The 18,568-nt window shown below is 40.6% G+C and overlaps 1 protein-coding gene across 1 annotated transcript in view; it reads left to right on the top strand.

The window, feature by feature from the left end:
• The window catches only part of LOC126968682 (protein borderless), a 31,357-nt gene extending 17,358 nt beyond the window's left edge, over positions 1 to 13,999 (top strand). Inside the window, exons 2-8 of the mRNA XM_050813731.1 lie at positions 15 to 267; positions 796 to 1,056; positions 2,951 to 3,141; positions 7,407 to 7,631; positions 8,611 to 8,839; positions 11,708 to 11,914; positions 12,480 to 13,999. Coding sequence (XP_050669688.1) covers positions 15 to 267; positions 796 to 1,056; positions 2,951 to 3,141; positions 7,407 to 7,631; positions 8,611 to 8,839; positions 11,708 to 11,914; positions 12,480 to 12,985 — 1,872 coding nt within the window. The 3' untranslated portion in view covers positions 12,986 to 13,999. The remainder of the gene's footprint in view (positions 1 to 14; positions 268 to 795; positions 1,057 to 2,950; positions 3,142 to 7,406; positions 7,632 to 8,610; positions 8,840 to 11,707; positions 11,915 to 12,479) is intronic.
• The last annotated feature ends 4,569 nt before the right edge of the window (positions 14,000 to 18,568 follow it).

Genomic DNA, 18,568 nt, shown 5'->3' on the forward strand with positions numbered 1-18,568 from the left:
ATTGGTGTCCGCAGGGTGAGACGATATTCTCGTGGTACAGCGGCAACGGCGCCCCCGTCGTGGCCGACCGGTGGGGCGGGCGAGTGTGGCGTGTTGAAGCCCCGGGGGGCCCCGGTGGTGGAGGACGCGCAGCCCTCGGAGGAGGATCACTCAATGTGACGTCAGTGAGGGAGACTGACGCGGGCTTGTACCGCTGCCTGGTGACTTTCCCAAACCGCACGCCGCCCTCCAGGAACAACGGCACCTTCTACTATCTGGACGTGGATGGTACGCCCAACTTGTCTAATGCTGTCCCACGGCATTGCAGCCGTATTATTAATAGGAAAACATTCAGACTACCCACAACACGCACAAATTATGGTCAATATTACCAGTGGGCGGCTCCTTTGCACAGGATGCCGGCTAGATTATGGGTATCACAGCGGCGCCTATTTCTGCCGTGAAGCTGAAATGTGTAATCATTACTGTGTTTCGATCTGAAGGACGCCGTAGCTAGTGAAATTACTGGGCAAATGAGACTTAACTTATCATAGGTCTCAAGTTGACGAGCGTAGTTGTAGTGCCGCTCAGAATTTTTGGAGAAAAACTGCCACTTTTGTCCCTCGTACCAGGGATTTTTTTTATGAAAATAAGGTACGAGACGAGCAGAAATTTCAGCTAATGGATATTGATGCGCCCTACCCATTACAATGCAGTGAAGAATCCTGAGCGATTATTGAAAAACCCAAAAATTCTGATCGGCACTACAATTGCGCTAGTATTAATGTTATCGTAATGCATGGTCTGGTCCCACAGGTGGTAACCTGATAATGTCGCCGCCGCTGAACCGCACTGTAGTGGAGGGAGAGCATGCGGAGCTGGAGTGTCTGCCCAGGAGTCCCGAGTGGAACGTCCAGTGGGTCAGGGAGGGTGGCAGCCAGCCAGCCGGGCAACGTGCAGCCAATGGCAGCCTGGTGCTGCAAGCCGCCACCAGCGCCGACCGCGGCTGGTACGAGTGCCACGTCTCCGCCGAAGACGGACAGCGGCAGAGTGCCTCGGCCTTCCTGGATGTGCACTGTTAGTATCACACACTCACCTAATGGTGCGTACAGATTGGTGTAACGTAATCTTGCCCCAAACTAGACATAGCCTGTACTATGGGTACAAGACAACGATAGGTATATTTAATACAATATACTTACTTAAACATACATATAAACATCATGACTCGGAGGCAAACATCCATATTCATCATATTAATCATTGCACTAGCTGAGTCAGTGTCACTAACCATTCGACTATATGGGTCGTCATTCGGCGTTCACATCGTTGCAATGTAACATGAAAGCGAACACACTTTGCACCAATTTTTCATAGATTGGACAATTTGCGTTCGAAATGTACATTTCACGCGCACGCTACGAGCATTACAAGCCGCGCGCGGAGTGGCCCGTGATTTGTCGGTTTTTCGGAGGAACACAGAGGGGCGTGTTCGCGGCTGAATTGCGAAAACAGACGCAGGAGGTTCGTAGTGAATGCGCCGCAAGAGCGCGATATGTTTCCATGTTCGGAGCTAACATACAATGAAAGGTAGAATGATACATTTCATGCAACGTTTCACCAGTCTGTACGCACCTTTATTGCCAATTTCAAACGGAGTTATGCCTACGTATAATATCTTTTACTGATGTTAGCAAAAGTCACTGTCCTTAATGGGACCTAGAAACAAATCGATATTCGATATGCCACAGCGTTCTAATTAATAAACAATTATATTATATTCTGTGGCTGGTCGCCATCCTAATTTAGAACTGTATTGACGTCGTAATAAAGTAATATCTTGATTGTCTTTAATTCCATCAACCACATGATAGGCAAAGAGTCCTCTCCTCAACCAATCTATAAAAAAGCAAAATTCTTCTTGAAGTTCACAGTAGTTTGCTGGTAAAATAATACATTTGGTATAAATATTACTTAAGGTTGTGCAATGCTCACCAAAAATATTTGTCTCCAAAGAAGTGAATTGATTAAATCGTTTATATTATTAATTTTTACTAAACGTGCCAAAATTATAATTTACAATTAACTGATAAATTGAATTTCTTGAATTATCAATTAAACCAAAAATTATTAATCAACAAACTTACTTAATTATATTGAGCAATCTCGATAAGACTAAAAAAATTTAATTTAATTTCCCTTTCAAAATTTTGCCGCCCTAAAATAATTGCCGCCCTGGGCACCTGCCCCAACTGCCCCTAGTGTAAATCCACCACTGTATATAGATATCTTATCTCATATATATATAATCTGAATCTAGGAAACGGCTCCGAATTTCATAAAAATTCATAAAAACGATTTTCATAAAAATTAGTATACAGGGGATTTCGGGGGCGATAAATCTATCTAGCTAGGTTTCAATATAAAAAATGCAGTTTTATCCGCGTTTTAATGAGAAACAGTTACAGAATTAGAATACAAAGGTCAATTTCACCACTATACACAAGACTATATTTTTATTTATTTATAAAAGTATGCACAGTTGGTACTTAAATTTTACATCTTGCCAACCTGTTGCAACAGTTTGTTGGCGAGTTTACGCTCTTAAACTATATTATAATATCGTGCATCTATAATAAATTAAGCTATACCTAATTTGTAAGTTATCTACACAATTACTTATACACACATAATACATTACTTAGTTATTAATTCATAATATTCCTAAAGGACATAGTAAAATCTTACCTGTATACATATAACAACTAAACTAAACTATATACTACTAATAATAATATAATATAAATACAAATTAATATTATCTAAATATCTGATCCGGAAAGCAGAAGACCCCGGTTCGAATCCAGATGTCCAGATGTGTGCCTTTATTGGTTAAAGTTTGTACATTTTTAAAAATCCGAGCAAGGATCGTTCGTCCGGATATTAATTATAATAAAACAACAACTTGCAGATAAAGCGAAGGTGGTGTACTCCCCGAAGGAGCGGCACCTCCCACTCGGCAAGCCGGCTAGCCTCGACTGCCACTTCAGTGCCAACCCGCCGCTCACAAATCTCCGCTGGGAGAAGGACGGATTCCTGTTCGATCCCTACAACGTGCCTGGAGTGTTCTACAGTCGCAACGGGAGTCTACTCTTCAATAAGGTATCGCCGTGACCGAGTCCCAATCAAGTTGGGCAAATGAGACTTAACGTCTTATGTCTCAACGACGAGCGCAATTGTAGCGCCGCTCTCAATTTTTGGGTTTTCAAGAATCCTGAGCTCCATTGCATTGTAATGGGCATGGTAGACTTCGAGTACCCCACATTAGAACTAATTTGTACCAAAAAAAACTGTCATGCTCTGTGTATAAATATTTAATATTTTACCAAAAGAAAACCAAGAGACAGTGTTAAATAGATTTAAATTTAAATTATTAACACTATTAAAGTAATATTGTTTTTACTCAATCACCGAATATTATCAAACGGAGTGGTAACTGGTACCAATACTATTTTTACCAATAATATTAAATTTTGTTGTTATTATTTTTACTACATTATCTCTTAGTATTTCGTTAATTATTGTAATTGTAGGGTCTTTTAGTAGGCTTAACGTTAGTCAAATTAAATGTTGCAGTAATTATTGATTGTGTTAGGTTTATAATGTTTTGAAGCGAAACCATAAAAATATTTGCATGTCCGTCAAGACGAAACATGTGCCTGCTCTTATATTTGTAACAGCTTTACTTGTGAATGCTTCTGGCAAATAAAGAACTTTGACATTATCAATTACCATCAGCTGAACGTCCTGCTCGTCTCGTCCCTTACTGTCATAAAAAAAACTTGGCATGACCTTGGGAATTGGGAAAAAGATATTGATATCTGCTGTATCCGGAATGTTAGCGCCATTTCAAATATAAAATTAGTAATAATAAAGATAGTAAGAATTAAACAGAAGAATAAATATAGCCAGGACATTTTACTCAAACAATGAATATGAAATTAAAAAAATAATAATGGAGACTTGCACTCATCCCAGCTATGTACCAGTCTTGGATATTTACAAACAGACTAAAAACTTTAAACAGATGGTTTAAATAGGATAAGGAATAGAGAGAAGCATACTAAGAACAATAAAAATCCAAAAAAAATAAAGGAATCTTTGGTACAAGCTTTGAAACTGAAATTACAATTGCTTACGTCGTGGTCTTCTCTCGCTGCGCCCACATGGTGATCAGGACTTTTCGTCCCCTGCAGCAAGGATCACTCGCCGCCCGTTGAAACGGGCGGGTCATTGGGGGTGAAAGTCGTTGCTCTCTGCGCTCGTCTTCTTGAATTTATGGTATATATGTTGGGAGAGCGGATGCCCCCCTTTGTGGTCATCTTTTTGGAGCTGAGTGAGCGCCTGTTCCCTCAGCTTAGATCCGGTGATTGTTGCCGGTTTGCGCGGGCCTTGACGATCAGCCCCGAAGAAGAGAGAGGGCGATCAGCCGAGCCGCTCGCAAACACGTCACTCTTCATCCTCGTCCCGCACGAGATCACGCGGGTAGCGGCGGCTGTTAGGTGGCCGCGCGTGCCATGGGGCCAGATCTCGCAGATGATGGAGATCGGACGAGTCGGCATGCGCGAACATGTTGACGGCGAGACGACGAGTGAAGTCGTCCAAGCCCTTGACTCTTAGGTCCCTCTGGATTGTTTGGTTCCTCACGTACCATGGTGCGCCCGTGATGCGGCGGAGGATCTTGTTCTGCACGGTTTGCAACATTTTCCGGTTAGTTAGATTCACTAAAACGTGGGTTGGAACCTCCGGGCCGTGGACCTCGTATCCGTGTTGTAAGGAGTCCTTAAAAAGTGTTCTGCCCGCGGTGTTGGCCATTCTGGCATTCCAGGCAGGGTGCTTGCAGTTCCAGTCCCCGGCGGCGAGAGTTGGTTTCGGGGAGTTAAGTAACTGTCGCACGTATATTATTTACATAGTAGTTAATATTGGATTAATTCTTGATAGCGTGTTTCATTTAATTCACAATCAAATACAGCGCCATCTATGATTACATAGAGTAAACTTAACTGGAGTTGAACAGATACAATATCCCGTCCCGATACATGTATCCCGTCTAGAAGACAAAATAAACCACAATCACAGAATAAGTAATAGTATTACGATAGGAGGTAGGAGCACTCTCGTATAAAATTACCTACGGTTTTCGGTGATCTCAGAGATTTTCAGATTTCGCGTACCGGCTGTCTAGAGTTCAAATGCAATGGATAGCTCACAAATTTTGATTACGACATAACTACAAATATCAGAAAATAAAAATAATTACTTAAAGATCACATGGATTCTGAAGTTGAAAAAGTTATATTCATGCCCAATCTGAACTTTGCTTGTGTTCTGTTAAAACAGAAGTATCCATGGTAACTTCTACAAACGCTAATTATTGAAACTACAAAAAAGAGTGGCAATGAGTTTCTTGCTACTTCTTCTCATTACGAACTCAACCCTTTACGAAGTAGCGGTAGATTCAATACGAAAAATATTTTTTTAATACAGTTGCTCAAAAAGTGGCGTATTGCAGGGTCGTATAGCGTTCGGGATGTGGGCTATTACATACTCGAGCTTTTCTTTATATTTTCCGAACTCGTGCGTTCTCTTTCCCAACTGTCAAAATAATGTCTAATAAAAAGAAAAAAACAACCACGAAGTTTTTACAACAAAAAATTCATAGAAGTTTTTATGATTCATGCAAATATTTCTAAAAAGAAGCTACTAATTCGTTTCAATATCAGATTTAATGATTTTATTCAATGAGTTAGGTTAGGTTTCATTTTTTATAACTTAAGGACTAAATGATTATTTAGTTGAGTTTATTGTGTTTTTATTATTCTATTAAATTGCTTAATTTTTTCGCAACTGTATTAAAAATAGTTGTTCAGTACACGTGCGGAACCGTCATTGCAACTTGTTCCGACTGTCAACCCTCACCTTCGGCTGTGCATCGGCTCGGGTAGACATTTGTCGGAACTCTTTGCAATGACAGGATTTCCGCACTCGTAATGAAATATACTATTTTGACATTCATAAGTATCATTTCCGTGAACTAAATGAATAATGTGATTTTGATTTGATTTGAAAATACTTGAAAAACATTCATACGACAACAAAAAAAGACGTGTGGCACTCGGGGACTGCCGCGGTAAATCTATTGCATAGCATTTTTTATCAACTTATGCAATTATAATTATTTATTTATTTTATTTAGGCAGTATTTTTTTTTGATAAAATTAATTAAAAAAAAAGCAAACGGGAAGTGAGTAAAATTTTACTTGTAAGATTTGATTACAGACAGACAACGGGACAGGTGAAACTAAATAAAAATGCTTGTCAAAGTAATAAAAATTAAAAAAACGTGATAAAAAAAATAAAGAAATTAAAAAAAAATCAAGATGTACCCCAGGCTCGAACCTGGGACCTTCTGCACAATAAGCATACGTAATAACCGCTGTTCCACGACAACTGTTATGACGGAGGCGAAATATCTAAATAGATCTAGTAAGTAAGTGTTAGGTTATTTTCGTTACGGAATTTCTGGATTCGGTCTCCACGCTCAAGGCCTGCGATAGAAGTTATGCAATAGCTTAATAAAAAACTAAGCAACATGTTGCTCCGTTGTAACATGACCCTTCAAAGTTCATCTTAGGTCTGATTGTCATAACATTAAAAGGCATAAAGGCATAAAAGGCATTTATTTTCTCAAAATTGATTCCTTTCTTATACTACTAGATACTACTACCGCTTCGGAAATAAATGGCGCTCTGAGAGAGAAGAAGCGGCGCAAGAAACTCTCTCAGCATTCTTTTTTTTGCGCTCTTTTCAATAAAAATGTACAATATTGTACACTCATTTCTATCGCTATAAAATAATCACAATCTAGTCCCAGGCTGTCCGATCATTTAGATATTCAGCAGTGGAGAAATAGGAATTACGACAGAGCCATTTTTTTATAAAACATTTAAATTTATTTATAGATAATGCCTGAACAGTGGCTGGGATTTTATTGTAGAAGTGTATACATTAAGATGGAGCATGTTTGGGAGGTTTTAGTATACGATACTATTTTTATTAAATATTTGTATTAGAAATGTATATAAGCTATATTTACCTCATTAACCTATTTTAATTACTTTATATTTACTGTACGCTTTAAGATGCAATTTTGTTACACACTTTCTATAAATTAGCCTGTAAGTTCCATTTAAGTGGAAATTCCTTTATGGAACAATAAATGTCTTAAACCATAAACCATATGTTGGTGATTACGTCTTATCCGGTTATAAACCTAGGTGATATTGTCATTCCGACAACTGCTCTGGTATGAGTAGATGCTTGGATAGGTATATGGTGACGTAATAAGTGATGCACGCTGTTTGCAGGTGGACGAGAGCCACGAGGGCGTGTACTCGTGCACGGCGTACAACGCGTTGGGGTCGGGTGGCGCTTCAGGCGGCGTGCGGGTACGCGTTCTGCGGCCCCCTGAACTGGCACTCCGCCCTGCGCCGCTGTACCTGGCCCGCTTGGGCGCCACGCTCGCGCTGCCGTGTCAGCCTGCGCCTACTGCCGACCCACTGGCGCCGCCTCCGGTTGTCTCTTGGACCAGGGTGAGCATTACGAACTCTCTCTACTAGAGACAGATTTTTTCCATCCAAAATTTTCTATTCTGTGTTTTATTTAATGAAAATAAGGCACGAGTCGAGCAGGACGTTCAGCTGATGGTAAATGATACGCTCTGCGTGAAATTTGAGCGGCACTACAATTGTGCTCGTCATCTTGAGACATAAGATGTTATGTCTCATTTGCCCAGTAATTTTACTAGCTACAGTGCCCTTCAGACTGAAACAATAGTGTTTACGCTTATTAATGCTTTACGGTAGAAATAGGCGCCGTTGTGGTACCCATAATCTAGCCGGTATCCTGTGCAAAGCCTCTCACTGGTGGTGTTGTAATTGTAACACTCTTGTTAAGGGATGGTCACCGGCATTACTACGCAACTCGTAATCGTTGTTTCAGAATCGTTTTATAGTACAATTAGACGAATTATTATCAAAGCAAAATGCTGTAATATTTTGGACACGTAGAGCGAATGAGTGAAGAAAGAATGACTTATCGAATATATAAGGCAAGTGTGTGTTTGGGCAAATCGGGGGGACCTCGTAAAATTCCACCTTCGCACGACACACCACAAGTTAGAAATCAACCCCACCATCTAGATGTGTGACGGTCCTCCACAGTGCAGTTTTCAAGGAGATTTCTTCCGCGTACTACAAAGCTGTAGAATGAGCTTCCTTGTGCGGTGTTTCCGGGATGATACGACACCTTCAAAAAAAGCGCGTACACCTTCCTTAAATGCCGGCAACGCTCCTGTGATTCTCTCTGGTGTTGCAGGAGAATGTGGGCGGTGGTAATCACTTAACACCAGGTGACTCATACGCTCGTTTGTCCTCCTTTTCAATAAAAAAAAATTCGTCGACCGACGGAACGCCACACGTTCTGTTGTCGCTGACTACCCCGACTTGAAAAGGGCGTGAGTGTATGTGTAGATGAATTGTTCTGCCAATAAATATTTTTGGGGACTTACAGAAGGATGGTAGGCCGCTGCCCGAGGGGCGGCACTCGCTCGAAGACGGTAACCTGACGCTGGTGGACATCGCGGAGGAGGACCGCGGGGTTTACGAGTGCACGGCTAGTAATGAAGCGGCGGCCGCGCGCGCTCTCACCGAGCTGATGATCGAAAACGTGCCTCCACGAGCACCCTACAACCTCACAGCACGCCCGGGTGTGTCTGACATCCACCTGACCTGGCTCCCAGGTCAGTACTATCATAATACATTATTAAATGCGATGGATGAGTGTGGTATACGTGGTCGAACACGGAGCTGATTTCAAAATTATCTTTTAAATAGGAAGATCCGCACCATGGTTGGGATAGCTGATGATTGTCATACCTGCTTACATAAATTCTACAGATATAGACAGCATGCTTCTTATTTCTCAATACGAGGCAAGACAATTAAAACAACTAGTTGCTTAAACACTTACATTTTTTTAATGAAAATAAGGGACGAGACGAGCAGGACGTTCAGCTAATGGTAATTGATAAGCCCTGCCCAGTACAATGCAGTGCCGCTCAGGATTATTGAAAAACCCAAAAATATTGAGTGGCACTACATTTGCGCGTCACCTTGAGAAATAAGATATTAGGTCTCATTTGTCCAGTAATTTCACTAGCTATGACGCCCTTCAGAACGAAACACAGTAATGCTTACACAATTCTGCTTCACAGCAGAAATAGGCGCCGTTGTGCTGCAACCCATAATCTAGCCGGCTTCCGTTGCAAAGCAGCCTACCACTAGTAAATATTGATTGGCTTGTTTACTTACCGTTGCGCAGAAACGCAGAGACTTACTTACAAAAATATATCATACCTTACAATTTGCTGTAGAAAAACATACTTTCTAATACTATTTTGTAGGCAGATTGCATTTAGACCGTGCTTTTGGCATAGGCTACCATGCTTACTGTTGCGATGGCGGTTTGCCAGAATAAACCATACCACGAGAGCTTGCTAAGGTCTTGCTGGACAAATTCGATTTCAAAGATGAAAAACTGCACTCCAAACACTGACTCAAAGTTTTCTTAAAATCGGATTAGACGAATTAAAGGCCTGCAATATAAACTAAGCTTTCAAAGTCATTTTGGATAGAATTATTTTTTTATTTATTTCTAAGAATTCAATAAATTACATATTAGACTTATTAAGATTACATTAATCAATTAAAATCCCCTAAAAGGTATCATCACTGTATCTAAAGGTACCCAGTAAAGTGGAATTAGATAATCTTTCCTGGTGCGTAACTGTTGGGCACACCACGACAATGAAGACCGTTGTTACAGCAAAATATATTCACACGTCACACGATTCTTTCTAACTCTCTTTAGAGACTGCTTTAGCAGCATCAATATCCAGAAACCAAACAATCCCTAAATGGTTTTCATACAAATCCATAACTACATTTCCGTATAATTTATATTTGTTATTAGCGGTCCGCTCCGGCTTCGCACGGGTATAAAATATATAGCCTATGTCATTCACTGAAAAAATTATTAAAATCGATCCAGTCGTTTTGATTTATTCATTATTGCCCGTGGCCAAAAGCAATTCTTCTTTCCCTAAACCATGAAGATTTAACTACTATCATACAATTATTTGTCGTAACATACTTATAATTACTGATACATTGTCACGCTGAAAAACACGTTTTTATTAAGTATTGTTATTTCCTCGCTAGAGAGCTCCGATAGTAAACGCGGCCGAACGCTGCTGTTTAGTATTTGGAAATTTCAAAGTGCTATAGGGAGAACCGCGGCCTCCGACGCGCTATTTATAGGCATGCTCCCGCCGACCCGGCCGGCCGGAACCGCCGCAAACGCTACGTCCCGCAATTTTTTAATCTGTAATATCTTTGAAAATATTCATTTAAATCACATGCTGTACAAGGCCATATAGATCTATATTAAATCAACAATGTATATAAGTAATTAGATAAGGATTAATGCTGTATTGGTTAAAATCGCTTCGAAAATTAGCCATTATTTGTCGTAAAAAGTAAATGACAATAAAATGTTATTGTGAGATATCGATAAGAGATAGACATAGCGGAGTTTTCTGTAGACCTTTTCAATGTGTACAATACTTAGTACATTATTTTGATAAATCTCGTAGTGTTCAGCCTGCGTTTGCAATGTAAGCGGAAAAAATGTAATTATTTACGACACACGATTCACATTAGAAACCTCAAAAATAACAGTATTTAGCCACTGTTTAATGGATGTTATTATACATATAAACCTTCCTCTTCAATCACTCTATCTATTAAAAAAAAACCGCATCATAATCCGTTACGTAGTTTTAAAGATTTAAGCATACATAGGGATATAGGGACAGAGAAAGCGACTTTGTTTTGTATTATATAGTGATTACACCTTTAGGAACAGGAGTTATCCAGCCTGCTTGTTTCTAGTCACTATGAACATAGTCCTCGCTAAGTGACTTTTAAAATAATAATGTAATTCGCAAAGCCAAAGTGCGAGAACATTTGCTTATCAATAAGGGAGGAACTCCATCCAGCCCTGCACCCTTATCGACGTTAACACGTTCAAAATACTTTTGTACAAGAGGCTGTGAGATCTCAATTGAACTAATATCCGCATTGGTTAATCTAGGAGTTTCTAAGTTTTTTAGTAATAGTGGATCTAAACTACAAGGTTCAAAAACTGACTGAAAATTCTCACTACACAAATGTTCACAAAGACGAAGTCCATCCATCGCCGTATATCCCTTGTAATGTATAGTATCTAATCACTGGACTTTTAGACTTTTCTGTTCCTACATAAGTCCAGAAAAAGTTATGATTTTAGTGTCTGTTCACAAAATAAAATATAATCCTTATAACATTCTTTCTCAACAGCGATAAAAAATGTATCAGGTTTCGCAAATAACCTGCAATTGTCAACTCGATTATTCGGGATTTTTTAACTTAGCGTCCGGACTTATTGCTCCAAACACACATCTCAGGATCATCGCACATATCCCTTTCACAAACTGCACAGTATGTGTGGTCTGTGATATGTAGTACCCACACTAATGCATCTGTGTGTGTATGTGTGTGTGTGTCAGGGCATGGTGGCGCTGAGATGGAGTATACGGTGTGGTACCGAAGGCGTGCGGATCGTGAGTGGCGTACTATGCGGCTACTGACGCGCGGCGTCACGGATGCCACTCTGCTGCAGCTACGACCGGGCGCCGAGTACGAGCTACGGGTTCTGGCGCAGGACCGCTTGGGAGATGGACTCTTCAGCCAGCCGATATTCGTCAACACGCTCGGTGAGCAACAGACTGAACCACCTCTCCACACAAGTCCCTCTCTTTGCGCTGAACTATTGACGAGAGGATTTTTTTGAGAAGTTAGCAGCACCGTCCGCCCATGATGGCGACACCATGATTTGACTCGTAGCAAATCCCAATACGATTTCAGATGTAGTTTAATAAAACGACACAAAGGTTTATTTTTGTGAAAGAGAAGTGAAGACTTCAGCCAAAGTGTATCAAAAGACTATCAAAGATTATGTTGATACTTTTACAAATGTACCTTAGACTTCTGATCACAAGGCACAAACTACCCGGGCTTGACTGGACTGATCTTCGACTAGTCTAGATCTAAACTCCTTGAACTACAAATAATGATCAGTTTTAGAAGACATGTCATGATTTTAGTCCCTGGTACGAGGGACAAAAGTCGTCTTGCGGGGAGAGAATCGGACACTTTTGTGCCTCGTATCAGGGACTAAAAGACAGCTTTTCATCGAGGTGGGAAAAAATACATTTGACTTTATTATGGTTATTGTATTTTTATTTTGTGTAAATAGTTTGTTAGCCAACTGTTTTGTAGGCGCAGAGATGGAGGAAATTGAGAGTGTTGGAGTGGCTGCGGCAGTGACGGAGGGGGGCGGCGGTATCGATGGCAGTGGTGACGAAGATGCCACGCAGGAGTTGGACGTGAGCGTGCGACTGTTGGAAGAGGGTGCGCTTGTGCGTTGGAGCGGCGTGCGGCCTGGTGAACGCTGCGAGGTGCGCTGGTACGGCGAGGGTGAGGTGGAGGGTGAACGGCTGCTGGCCTCCATGCATACCAGCCATGACTACATGCTGCTTGGTGCCTCGATCGCGCCCGAGTTGGAAGGCGGGGCGTATCGCGCGCGCGTACGCTGCGGGAGCGCCGCCGGCCACGCAGCGCTGCACGTGCCGCAGTATGCTCGTCTGCGGACCGTGGCGGTGGGCGTGGCGGCGGGAGCGCTGCTGCTAGCTGCACTGGCTGCGGCGCTGCTCGTGTGGCGGCGCCGCTCCGCGCGCTCATCCCGCGACTCGCGTACCGCGCGCCTTCATAAGCGACCGCGCTGACACAACGTCGGCGCTCGTTGACCCGTTGTTGGCTCCGTGCCGCACAACATTGTAACTTAGGCCTATCGCAGACACACTTTTTCTGCTATCGAGTCCGGGGCACACAAATAGTCTGCATTGCGCGGCAAAATGTCTTTGGCAGATATTACACAGACTCAACACACACTTTCGGTCATTTTGTCGGTTAGTAGGATATTGTAACACGCTATCTTCTATTAACGCTCATTTCATAGAAGGAATTTGTATTGTACCCAATAAAATATTGAATTGAGTGTACTCAGTTATTGAATTAATGCACACGACGTACACTTTCGGTCATTTTGTCGGCAGGACGTACACGCAATGGAAGTACGGAGATTGCGGTGTATTATTTCATACTTGAGATTTAAAAAAAGAAGACGAAAAAAAAAGAAAAGAAAATTTTGGGTTCATCCTATTCTTTCAGAAAGATTATTAAAGGGACTATTAAATATTAAACATTCAGTTATAAAACTCTATCCAAATTAATTTGCACACAATTTTCTTTTTAAATTTCTGTCATGATACTCTGCCAAAGATACAGTGCTGGTCTGTTTTCTGTTTGTTGAATGAAAATCGATACATCGATGTCTAGCGCCATGATACACGTCAATCACTAGCGAGTGCAGACTAGACTAAAGTGAGCGTCTTCTGCGTTAGCGCGTGAAGACGCAAACGTTATATTTTTTGGTGCACTTTTTTTATGTCTGTCAGATCCACGAGAATGATTTGTGTGGCAGAGTTTTTGGCGTCGTATGCGTTACTGCACATAATTCTATCGGTTTTATTATCACAGACTAATAAGTGCGTCACGGATAATCTGTCGTCTGCGATAGGCCTTATGGACATTATTCAGACGAAGCGTGTGCCACATGGTGTTCTCTGTTTGTATATTTTGTTTTCAAACCATCATCTCTCAGCGTAGGACTATTGAATAATGTTACATCTAATTTTAATTAATGTCATAGTATATTATTTATTAAAATTTTTGTTAAATTTTGTTGTTTTTCTATCCTTGAAGTTGGACTAGTAAAGTTTCTGCTTTGGTACAATACTTTTATGTAAGGAGCGTGTGTTTATCGAAATGAATGATGTTTTTTTTGTATGAATTCCCAAAGAACTAGCCACTAGGGTAAGGTTTCACAATTCATGATTGGTGCCTGTTAGACTATTAGAAATCACACCACTACTCACAATAAAGACACGCATTGTATACTGTAATTAGAAAAAACTCTTTTATATCGGAATTCAATTCATACAAACTCATAGAAAATTGTTAAAGCATACAATTCATAAATTGGATGAGCGACATCTATCGGTCATTTAATAAAGCACGAATATTAGCCTTGCTTGTTTTCTACGTAAGTTTGGACAGTGCTTCCTGCAGTTTAATTCTAGTGACCTATGAAAGTAGATTTAGAGTTATTTGCAAATTGTATGTATATTTGTATATTTAGGTGTACAAAAAATAAGGACAACCCCGTATCATACATAGAGCAGAGGAGCATTCGAGCAATGGCATAGATGTGTAAAAGCATTGGATTCGCGAATTACCTGGTGTAATATTAGGACTTCGCGCAGCTATCATATATAAGACAGGTGTCAGTGCTGCACAAATGGTGAACGATCCATATATATAGCCAGGAGAATTATTTGTAGAAATGATGGTAAATATTTATTTATTTATTTTGACTAAAACGGTTACAATACCATTTACATTAATCAACTACATTGCTATTGCTATACACTAGTACGCGAAGACTCACAAAGTTGGAGCTGCAACTGCACCTCAAGTATGTTAGTAAATAGATCACCATCAGGGCGGGCTTCTACAAGTCGATTAAACAATATCAAAATTCGCGGCACGGGCGCCGCAGTGCGTGACACCGTGCGACACGGGGGTACCGCCACTAGACGGTGATTTCTACTACGAATATAATTGTCCGGTGTATACAATCGAATCAGCTCATTATAAATATCTATTAAGCCCCGGTTAACTTAGAGTGTTGTATCCGAGGCAACCGATGAGATACGCCGTCGGGTGCAAGTACGGGTAGTAACCAAATTTCCGCTTATACAGGAAACGCAAAAATGCTTCTTCTACTTTCTCCAGCATAAGGGAACAGGTTATTTCATAGGGATTCCATACGCACGAGCTCGCCTCAAGCTTATTACGCACAAGGGTACTGTTCGGGCTCAGGAATAATATCTGGGACTGTATTAAGGTTTCCTATAGTCGCCGGTTTTGGCTCTTTAAATAAATGAATTTATGTAGGCACTTGCAATCAACCAAGAATCATGAGGAAAGAAGTAAATGCAATCCACTAACCTTTGAACACTCCCACGTCACTCAGGTGGCGGCGGCGCAGCAGCTCCAAAGGTCCTGACTCCGGTGTTCCAGGTGATCGTCACTGGCGATCGCAAGCTTGCAAAGTTTTATATGTAGACACTAGTATTGAACGTCAACACTAGACTTGATGATCACTGGTTACTCAGGGTAAACACGGTTTACATATGTAGTGCTATCGACCACGCCCGAGCAAAGATCAATTGTCTCTGTCCGCTTGTCAACCCAAGCGCGACTTGTGTCATCGGATAGTGGAGCACGTACAACTACCCTCGTGATTCCTAATAAAATCAGCAAGTACCGTACAGGTACTATAAAGCAGTTGTATTATATTGACGTTATGGAAGTCGCACGCATTCCTTAATACGAACCCTTGTCTCATAAATTACTCTTGACAAACAAGTGACTATGATCTTATACTTTAGTACAGCACATTAGTGACACTTAAAAACAATACAAGCCATCATTAAGAAAACCCATACCGCAAACACATTTTATATACATAATGATCTCAAGGATTGTTCACATGTATTTTTGAGAAACTATATGGTAAAGAAATCATTAACATGTCATTATGAAGGCCTATACAAAGTTTTAGAAAGGTCAGAAAAAGTGTACAAATTCAGATGGCAGATAGAGTGGCATCAGTTTCAATAGATAGGTTGAAATCTGCATATTTATTAAGAGAAAGTATATCACTGCAAAAGGATGAAGAAATCGTTATCAGAAGACGCAGAACAGTTATAATGCCAGTAAGATTCTCACTATGTATCACTTGGCGTTGCGTAGACGTCGCTTCATTGTGTGTCTTCTACCGCATTTATCACGGGGAGCATTCCGAAGAGCTGTTTAACCTGATTCCTGCCGCCGAATTCCACCTTCTCACGACACGCCACAAGTTAGGATATCATCCCCACCATCTGGATGTGTCCTGATGGTGGATGGCGGTTTTCAAGGAGCTTTTTTCCACGTACTACAAAGCTGTGGAATGAGCTTCCTTGTGCGGTGTTTCCAGGACGATACGACATGAGTACATACAAAAAAAACGCGTACATCTTCTTTAAAGGCCGGCAACGATCCTGTGATTCCTCTGGTTTTGCAAGAGAATGTGGGCGGCTGTGATCACTTAACACCAGGTGACCCGTACGCTCGTTTGTCCTAAGGAATAGTCTTTTAAAAAAAAAACTCTGTTAAGTTCCCTAAATATAAGCTTGCGTAATTATATGTCTGCACTGGATACCTGAATGTAGACATAGTGGAATCGCATACTGTCAGCATTAACATTGTCGAACGGCCACCGGTTACAAGTAATGAATTACAAAAATAATGAAATTATTACGAATGCGTTAATCATATCATCATCAGCCGGAAGACGTCCACTGCTGGACAAAGGCCTCCCCCAATGATTTCCACAACGATCGGTCCTGCGCTGCCCTCATCCAACGTATTCCCGCGATCTTGACCAGATTGTCGGTCCATCTTGTGGGGGGCCTACCAACACTGCGTCTTCCGGTACGTGGTCGCAATTCGAAGACTTTACCGGTCATCTGTAATACAGTAAACAATTTATTCTAATTAAATTGAGTGTCATTTTTGTTGAGCAAACGGAAAGTTATGAAAACACCACCTTATTAATTGCATCAATTTTAATTGTACCTTATTGGTAGAAGCGTGTATCATTAATCGTTGTAAGAGTACTATACCTGAACAAAATGGGAAAAACATACAGTGTAGAAAAAAAAACCGAAGAAGTCATTATAACCCAAAATGGAACGAATGAAGCAACTAATTCAAACTTTGAGCAAACAGTACAAAACGATGGTATAGTGATAATAATCATTATAGTTGTGATTGCTATTTATATTACATACATGGTGTGTAAAAAATGTAAATATTTGTCTCATTCATCTCTCATAAACTCATTTCTCAAATTCGAATATTCATCTCTGACATTTTCAACTAAGAGTAGCGTTAGGACCGATAATGTTTCGTTTGTTCAATCATCGTTTCGACAGTGAATACGATGTAACTAAGAGTAGGATTCGAAACGACTAATGCCACGATATATCGAATGTCGATTTTAGGAGTAATAATAATGTTACGAAGGGAAATGTCAGTGTGGCACAGCACAACCAACGTGCCTGGTGGACAGCAAGAAGCACAACTGCGCCACATATAATGCATGGCATCTGCACAATGTATAATAAAAGGCGTACAGCCTGTAGTTAGTGTTATCGCGATTGTAATGTAAACAAGGTAATGTAAATAAGGTTTAACTACCTACACCCTCCCAGCAACTTTGAAGCTCACCACTAGATGGCGCTAGTACTGCTAACTCAAGCGGTACTGTGTATTTGAATAATTTATTTATATTTACAATACTTTGGCGTGCATTCGCGTTACAGAACACATTTACTCTAACGAGATGCGCGTCTCCGCGTCGACTGACACTATTACTCTTCGTCTGAGGTACGCCGAGTCGAAACGAATCGCACCGACGAAGAAATTCACTTGTCGAGCAATGGACGCATTCGATTCGACTCGGCTCAGCGAGCCTAGTGGACGCGGACCTTAATTCTGAAGAACTAATGGAGGGCGGACGTTTGAATCGAATTCATATAACTTTAATAACACACGTGTTACGTGTGGGGCGTGGCTGCTGATTGGAATATCTTAATTAGTATTAATTATAACATAATCGTATTGGCTGACATTTCTTAAAACACCTTAATTATATGTCTATCCTTTGAAAACCTTAATTACATGTCTATAGAATATCGTTTGGTATAGTTTTATACTTACTATAAATTTGTGTTATTCGCAGATTGGAGTTCGGATATTAAATTCACAAGAAGTATCTATGTTAGTTCATTTTATTTTAATAATTTAATATAATGTACCTTCCTCAAAAAAATAGTAAGCATTTAATATAAAGTCCAATGAGCATTTCTAACTTTCCGCAAAGAAAATTGAAAATATTTCATCAGATTTCGACGTTTTAAGGTCCTAGGAAGCTTCCCTGACTATTTCCGCGATGGTGTCCGTATGTCTGTATGTATCTATGTGTTTGTGTGTGTATGTATGTATGTAAACCTCTTATAACTTTTTAACCGCTCGATCGATGAATAGAATTTTTTTATTCAAGGCCAAGCAAGAGAAATTATGGACTCGGATCAGTTATTACAAAAATACAACAATCGCAACTTTAGTATTAACTC

Source organism: Leptidea sinapis, chromosome 16 (genome assembly GCF_905404315.1).
Source record: "Leptidea sinapis chromosome 16, ilLepSina1.1, whole genome shotgun sequence".
In the NCBI taxonomy this organism is placed as follows: domain Eukaryota; kingdom Metazoa; phylum Arthropoda; class Insecta; order Lepidoptera; family Pieridae; genus Leptidea; species Leptidea sinapis.